This window comes from Dichomitus squalens (assembly GCF_000275845.1).
Source record: "Dichomitus squalens LYAD-421 SS1 unplaced genomic scaffold DICSQscaffold_53, whole genome shotgun sequence".
NCBI lineage: Eukaryota > Fungi > Basidiomycota > Agaricomycetes > Polyporales > Polyporaceae > Dichomitus > Dichomitus squalens.
Window position 1 is genome coordinate 185,089 of NW_006766935.1, and position 8,119 is coordinate 193,207.

An 8,119-nucleotide genomic window follows, 5' to 3' on the forward strand; every position below is an offset into this window, starting at 1 on the left:
TGTCCCACATTTATCCCACGCCAGCCGCACACTGCACATTGAATCAAATCAGCATATAACGCGGTTTTATGAGACCTCCCAAAGGGGATTACGATGGGATGCGCAACTAGGTCATAATCCTACAGTGGCTCTGATTGCGATGGGGTTGCGATGGGACACGATGTGCCATAGGTCGATGCCCCCGGTGCGGCAAATATGGCAAATACGGCGGTTGCCATTCAAGCACCCACTTGAAGAGACATCGAGTCTGGAGGAGGTTTCGGTTGACACACATTCGTCGGAGTGCACGAGGTGTAGCTGCAGCGTTCTCAAGAGGCTTACTCTTTCCAGTGTGCCAGAAGTCTGCCTCGGATGGATAAAGTCGGGCGTGAAGCGCTTAATAGCCCAATTCCGGAAGATTCCAGGAAGCCGGGCGTAACCGAGCTTGCTGATGTAAGCTTACGCATTACAAAAATTCAGGTAAGGATACGCTGGCAGCATCCCCTTCCTTTCCACATCCACCATGTTTGCTGCTGCTCGTTCCGTTCGTCTCGCTGCCTCCCGCTCCGGCAACTATGCGGTGAGCGCATTCCTACAAAAGTGACCAGTTGTGAGAGAGCTGACGTGTGAATAGGGCCTCCCGCGGTCGATGATCGCCAGGAACATGAACTCCAAGGTCAATGGTAAGCTGTTCGCTGGCACGCGACTTTTACCTTGGCGTAGAGTCCTGACGCATACTCGTAGGCCCCGTCGTTGGTATTGATCTTGGAACAACAAATTCTTGCGTCGCCGTCATGGAGGGCAAGACTGCGAAGGTGATTGAGAACTCCGAGGGCGCGCGGACAACACCCTCGGTAGTTGCGTTCACGAAGCATGGAGAGCGTCTCGTCGGCCTTCCTGCGAAGCGGCAGGCAGTTGTCAACTCCGCGAACACCGTGTTCGCCTTCAAGCGTCTCATCGGCCGTCAGTTCAACGATGCCGAGGTGAAGCAGGACGCCGCGCATTGGTGAGTCTCCTCATACTTTTCTGTGCTCTTAGACTGCCCTGGTGTATGCCGCATGCTCTTCCGCTCCGACTTGCTTGTCAATTTTCTCGTGATGAGCGTATCGACGTATCGCTCTGGTCATATGCCGTTTGGCCGTGTCAAGGGATTACGATCGTCGGTGTATATGGGTCACTGCCCTGGGAAAGTTGTCTGTCGTTGGCGCATTTGGCCAGACGAGGTGGTCCTTGGAGGGAAGTATGACTGAGAGAAGCGGACTGGGATTGAGTTGGGTATTGGTAGTCGTCTCACGTACTCCGCTACTTGCCGTTTGATTACTGCGGGCAAAGCAACATGGTTGTGCTAACCGCCTCGATCTTTGCAGGCCTTTCAAGATTGTCCCGAAGCCCGACGGCAGGCCAGCGGTGGAGGTGACGAATGGCGACAAAAAGCAACAATTTGTGAGTGCGTCCGTCTACCGAATAGATCATGCAAATCCTGATAGATCCATGTCAGTCCGCTGAGGAGCTGTCGGCGATGGTTTTGACGAAGATGCGTGATACCGCGGAGCAGTACCTTGGCAAGAAGGTCAAGTAAGTGGTCTACGGTTTACTATGTTATGTTACGTTATTGATGCCTATATGCAGCCATGCCGTTGTCACCGTCCCGGCCTACTTCAACGACGCTCAACGGCAAGCAACGAAAGACGCGGGAACCGTTGCTGGTCTCGATGTCCTCCGTGTCATCAATGAGCCCACTGCGGCCGCCCTCGCGTATGGTCTTGACCGTGCGGACAACTCCATCATCGCCGTGTACGATCTTGGCGGTGGAACCTTCGATATCTCCATTCTCGAGATGCAGAAGGGCGTGTTCGAGGTTAAGTCTACGAACGGAGACACTCACCTTGGAGGCGAGGATTTCGACATCTACCTCGTGGAGCACATCCTCAAGGAGTTTAAGAAGGAGTCCGGTCTTAGCCTCAGCGAAGACCCCGTCGCCATCCAGCGTATCCGCGAGGCTGCGGAGAAGGCCAAGATTGAGCTTTCGTCTACTACCCAGACGGAGATCAACTTGCCCTTCATCACTGCTGACGCGTCTGGTCCTAAACACATCAACATGAAGATCATACGCTCGCAGTTCGAGAGCTTGACGTCGCCCCTCATCCAGCGTACCGTCGACCCGTGCAAAAAGGCTCTTGCGGATGCTGGCGTCAAGGCGTCGGAGGTCAACGAGGTCATCCTCGTTGGTGGTATGTCCCGTATGCCCCGCGTTGTGGAGACGGTCAAGTCCATCTTCGGTCGTGAGCCCAGCAAGGGTGTCAATCCGGACGAGGCCGTCGCGATCGGCGCTGCCATCCAGGGTGGTGTTCTAGCTGGTAACGTTACAGATATCCTACTCCTCGACGTCACTCCTCTCTCGCTTGGTATCGAAACCCTTGGTGGTATCATGACGAAGCTCATCACGCGCAACACGACCATCCCCACCAAGAAGACACAGACGTTCTCGACGGCGGCGGACGGCCAGACCGCGATCGAGGTCAAGATCTACCAGGGTGAGCGTGAGCTTGTCCGCGACAACAAGCTCCTTGGCAACTTCAACCTCGTCGGTATTCCCCCGGCACCGAAGGGCATCCCTCAGATCGACATCACCTTCGACATCGATGCTGGTATGTACTGCGAGGTGTTCATAGCGATTCGTTCGTTGCTGACGTCATGGCTCTGCAGATGGTATCGTCCACGTGACCGCCAAGGACAAGGCTACTGGCAAGGATCAGTCGATGACCATCGCGTCGTCGTCCGGTCTCTCGGACAAGGATATCGAGCGCATGGTCTCCGAAGCTGAGGAGTACGCTGAGACCGACAAGGCGCGCAAGCAGCTCATAGAGGAGGCGAACAAGGCGGACTCGGTCTGCGCCGACACCGAGAAGGCGATCAACGAGTTCAAGGACCAAATCGACGCGACGGAGAAGGAGAAAGTCATCAAGCTCATCGCGGAGCTGCGCGAGCTTGCCGTCAAGGGCCAGGCGGGTGACGCCTCCGTCGACGCCGACAAGATCCGCGAGAAGGTCAATGAGACCCAGCAGGCGTCGCTCGGTCTCTTCCAGAAGGTGTACGAGAAGCGCAACGCGGAGGGTGCTGCGTCGTCCGAGCAGCCCGCGTCGGAGAACAAGGAGGAGAAGAAGGATTAAGTTCCCACTCTTTTCTTGCCTCGCCTCCTCTCGCTCCCCACTCGTCTCCCATCTCGCCGCGCCTTCTCCCCTACCCTCATCGACCTCGATCGTCTATCGTCCAGTGCTTGCTGTTGATAGATGACTGTCGCTTTGTCTGCGCAGCTGTGATGCGCTCACTGCTCTAGTCGTCCTCCGCTTCTCGTCGTCGCAACCACCCTCAGCAGCATCCATAGTTTAGATACTTACGACACCCCTCATAGCAAAAGTATCCTCGTTTTATTGTCAGTACGTTATGATCCATGCCCTTACGCACTTAGTCCCCCGCTGTACTGTACAAACTCAGTACTGTGGGGTGTTCACGCGCTATGCTTTAGCATATCGACCATCTCCCAGCTCAGCAGCATTTTTCCTTGCAACATCTTTTGGATTGCTTTGGTAGCTTAGTTGTACGTGGCTGTCTTTCGCAGCAATGTATTCACAGCATTGACATGCATGAGTCGCCGAGTGTGTGAAGCTTCGCGAGTCTCTGTTTGCAAAAGCGGTTACAGCTAGAAACAAGGCAGTAAACGGACTGTGGGTGCAGAATGTACCGTTGTGATCAGAACAAGTTGTAAGTACTGGTACTGACGGCTCCAGTCTGGTGCTCCAACTACAGGGAGAGGACGCAGATACCGTTCCGCGGCCGGCGCATGATGACAAAATTCGGGAATTCGGATGAGAAATGCCGAAGCTATGCAAACAATTGTCCTTCGAAAGTGGGGACCGATCCTGAGCAGAGCAGAAATGGAGGCGGAGGGCAGACGGCCCCTACCATACACAGGGGGCTGCATGGGCGAAGATCTCCCCACGCTTGGCCTTCTGGGGGACCGAAGGGACGTTGCGGGAGGCGTACGTCGCCGTAGTACTCGATATCCCGGCTATGTGCGACGCAGCCGTGGGCGACTGCGAGTCGATGTTGATGGGTGTCCCGATTGTCCCGCTCGATACAACCCGTACTAGGTTCTCCTCATACCCGAGCGGTGTCGACGGCGACGCACTTGACGCGGGCGACGTAGACGTAGACATAGACAACTCGGGAATATCGGGCGAGGACGACGCGGAAAGTGATAGGGCACCCGCACGCACAGGCACAGGCGGGGGCAGCGGCTCCTGCGGCGAAGTCGATGGCGGCTGCTGCGAGTGTGCAGCGAAAGATGGAGTGGGTGCAGGACCCGTTTGAGCGTTGTATGGCGTCGTCGAGGGCATGGGTGAGGGAGCGGGGGAAGGAAGGACATACGTCGGGAAGGGCCCGAGGCCCTTGAAGTCACGTCGTACCTTCGCCTCGAACTCCTTCAGCGCGTTGGGCTCGATGTTGAGCTGCCACTCCAAATACGAGCACATTTCCCGCTCCATTTGGTTGATTTCCCTTAGGGCGAACATACCCTGGCCGACGATCGACCAGGACTTGTTGGAGTAAGTGTCGCCGTAGATCACCTTCGACGCGATCATGAACGCCGATATAAATAGACGATGGCCTGAGGAACCCCGCGCGGCAGGGAACCGGGCTTTTAGGCGTTGTAGCAGATAGAGCGCGGCAAAGGTGACCGACGAGTGTAATCGTGTACGATGGAGGGCGTACGCGATAAAGTTCGCCAGGGGAGGGGAGGGTGCGGGAGGCACGGCGGTGGATAATGGAGGCAGATCCGGACACGCAAACAAATGCGTGACGAATCTAGCACACAGTTTCGCGGTCTCTTCGTGACCGTAGTATGGGTCCTGAATATATAGCAATTAGCGAAACAGTCAACGTTCATTAAGTGGGCCATCGCAACACCTACACTTACGACCGTATCGGAGGAAGCCCTGGGAAAGCGCCCTTGCGTCCTTGAAGGTTGCTTACTCGCGTTGTCAAAACTTGACATAGCTACACTGGAGAGTGTATCGGGTTCAAGGGTGGGAGCGATCGACTGACGGCCCGCCAACTGAATGGCCGTTGACCGGCAGATGGAGGAAAGAAAGGGATGATGGCGGAGAAGAACAGGGAGCCCAAGACACAGGCGATTCGGCACCCTGGCAGACAGAGCTAAGAGGAACCTCCTTTTTATTGCAGCACATTGTGGCGCGAGTCCGCACCTGGGAGGCGGCGTTGGTAAAGCGTTGGCCATCAAGCGCCATGTTTTTCCATGCTAGCCCCTGTAGTCGTCAAGTAAAAGTGTCCAGGAAAGACACAGCGGTAGGTGGGACGGGGAGACCCCGGATGGCTGAGACAATCTTGCGAAGCGGCGTCGAGGTGCCTTACCCGGAAGCCCGTGTTGGTGGTTGCGTGGGGCGTCGGGGCAAGTACCTTTGAGACAACAGGCTACAGAGGCACACCAGTCAGCAGCATCTTAATTCGTTTGATGGAACAAAAAGGGTGGCGATTCGGTGAGGCATTCTTCTACGCGACTTGGAGTCGGCTAGAGCTTGATCCAGGACGTACTTGAGTCCAACGCCCGCGAGGAAATGTCTTGCCTGACTTTGTTCAATATCTACGCAAGCGCCATTGGAGGGTGCGGTGAGATGGTATAGCGCAATTGTTCTCGAGTTGGTGGTTCGGAAGTAAGTGCTACCATGCAAGCGCTCACCGTTGCAACGGATCTCGGCTCGATCTTACCGGGGACGACTACATAGTACCAGTGGAACGCCTCAGCAACGCTGACTTTCAAGCAACCCTCTCCTTGGTAGCAGATTACAAAGAACAACACAAGATATACTTCAGACGTATCGCAGTAAGCGTGGGCTCCTGTCCACAAAACCTGGACATCGCACGGGCTCGCGCCACCTCGGGAACAGCACGTAGATTTGTGACCCACAACAGCCCGCGTTGGACTGCCAGCAGCCTGCGTATTTTATGGCCTACGTATAATACTGCAACATCCATACACGCCATGACGGACTCCATGGAGACATCAGTGCCGCGGGAGGCCCCATCCCAGCAGCCGCTCATCATGCAGATCGTCGTCCGCCGGGACCTCCTTGAGGTCCGTATCTTCCTGCACAAAGGAGGCCTTGCGCTTTGCACTGAATATGACCATGCTTTTCGTGTTCCAATCGAGGATAGGCGGAAGGCTGGGGCGTAGGGCCGCTCATGGCTCAGGTCGCACACGCCACCTCTGCGGTATGTTCAAGTTCGCGCTCAAGACCCACGTCAGCTGCAGCTGCAGCTTCTTGCTCATGACCATCCCACCAGGTCCTGCATGAGACCCGGGAGCGTACGGAGACACAGGCGTACCTTGACGATCTGAAGAATATGCGGAAGGTACGTTGCTGAGGCACACCCCCAGCTACTTGATTGACCATCTGGCGCTGGCCATCGTAGGTTGTCATGCAGGTATGTACTGTTGCACGTTCCGCCCATTCATATGTCGACTCACTTCGCTCTGAACCCACCTCAATCCACATCGCATTCAGACTGCCGATCAGGCGAGCATCGAACGTCTTGCTAGCCTCCTCGCCGCCGCCGACCCGCCGATTCAGCACCATCTCTGGATCGAGCAGCCTGAGAACGTCCCGACGTGCCTCGCGCTGGCGCCCAACCGGCGCGAGTCCAAAATCAAGAAGGCCCTTGACAAGTCCGGGGCGCGACTGTGGAAAGGTTGAAGGCCGATAGGAAGGAGGTGTATTGATACATCGTAAGTACAACAATCGCAGCTCAGGAGTCAACTATCTGACAAAGATTTGCGTGACAGTCGAAGCAGAGGGGCGCCTGAAAGAAATCAACGCAGACCTGTCAAGAGCTTGCCTCACGGTGGTGGTGCGGAGTCGGAAAGCGAGGACGAGTTTGAAGCTAGTGAAATAGGAAGACAGGCACTCTGGCCATGCGCGAGCAAAACAGCCAGCGGGGATAGCACTGATGGGCGCGAAGAAGTCAACATGAAGTGGACCTAGGGGAGCCCTTGGAATGGAAGGTATCTGGATCAAAGCTCAGCATCATGACATAAGGACTAGCTTACCATCAGATCAAGAAAGGAGGCTAGTCGGCCTCAAACGAAGGCAGCGGACGGAGACGAACCTGATGCTAGTAAGAGAAGGTATCCATGGCGCCTTTGCCTCTGAACTTGAAGTATCAAACGAAATGATATGGGAATCGATGGGATATGAACATGTAACCGGGATCACCTCGCAGTTCCTCTGGAAGACCATTCACGATATCTTCATGATTGGACCCGGGGATAGATCACCATGGTTGAACGTATACAATGACGGACGGCTTACTGCCTACCGGGCAATCGCGAGATCGCAAATTCTAAAGAGGTGGAAAACCAAGTCCTGTGAGCCTCGCTGGTATATGAACGGTATATATATGTATGTCTACTCGAGGCAATAGGCGCCGGACTGCCTTATGGAAATTTTCAGTCTTCGATGTTTCGAGCAATACGTCACTGGCTGGCCGTACATGTACGCATGTAGACATCCTCGAACCAAAAAGGGCAAGTCAATTGCCTATTTGACGGCGTGCAGGGCTGTCGAGGCGCAGCTCGCGATTGTCCGCCCGACGATTAGAAGACATTGCTTGTCGCGGCGACTAGGCGCGTGGACTCGGGTCGACGTTCGGCGACGACCCCGTAGGCGAGCGGCGAGGAGCCGAAAGGGGAGAAGAGAGGGTAAGAGGGATAAACGTATCAGAAAACTCGACGGGGCAGAGCGGCGGTCGGCACGAAGGCACAAGACCGACGAAAGCTAGTCTTCACGCAACCAGCGACAGACTAGTCCCAATGACCAAGTTATACATTAGCAATCGGAGGGAGATACAACGCTATGGTCACTCACCTAGTCCCAATGACCAAGAGGTCGAGATGGGGACTAGGGAGTGCCTAAGGGGGTCCTTATATACTAGAAGGGCTGCTTAGCAACCAAAGACAAGGCGCGAGAGCGAGGCAGTGAAGATGACAAAGGGAGAACAAAGGGCGGGAAGGAAAAGGCAAAGGCATGGTGATCACGGGAACGTAGCATGCGGGTGTGGGAACGTA

General features: G+C 55.4%; 3 protein-coding genes across 3 annotated transcripts; 2 read left to right on the forward strand and 1 right to left on the reverse strand.

Annotated features, from left to right (window-relative positions):
* Window positions 1-502: 502 nt before the first annotated feature.
* Window positions 503-3,149, forward strand: DICSQDRAFT_111632 (heat shock protein 70; the record flags this gene model as incomplete). The annotated part of the gene is made up of 7 exons (XM_007369685.1): window positions 503-559; window positions 614-662; window positions 724-985; window positions 1,347-1,422; window positions 1,478-1,554; window positions 1,609-2,627; window positions 2,686-3,149. 7 exons carry the CDS (start codon window positions 503-505, stop codon window positions 3,147-3,149), a joined length of 2,004 nt encoding a protein of 667 aa, XP_007369747.1.
* Window positions 3,150-3,938: 789 nt separating this feature from the next.
* DICSQDRAFT_173891 (uncharacterized protein) lies at window positions 3,939-5,032 on the reverse strand (the record flags this gene model as incomplete). Its single annotated transcript, XM_007369686.1, has 2 exons — window positions 3,939-4,886; window positions 4,955-5,032. 2 exons carry the CDS (start codon window positions 5,030-5,032, stop codon window positions 3,939-3,941), a joined length of 1,026 nt encoding a protein of 341 aa, XP_007369748.1.
* Window positions 5,033-6,049: 1,017 nt separating this feature from the next.
* Window positions 6,050-6,749, forward strand: DICSQDRAFT_69220 (peptidyl-tRNA hydrolase II; the record flags this gene model as incomplete). The annotated part of the gene is made up of 5 exons (XM_007369687.1): window positions 6,050-6,130; window positions 6,211-6,267; window positions 6,340-6,408; window positions 6,469-6,480; window positions 6,561-6,749. The coding sequence occupies 5 exons, from the start codon at window positions 6,050-6,052 to the stop codon at window positions 6,747-6,749; spliced, it is 408 nt and encodes a 135-aa protein (XP_007369749.1).
* Window positions 6,750-8,119: the final 1,370 nt, after the last annotated feature.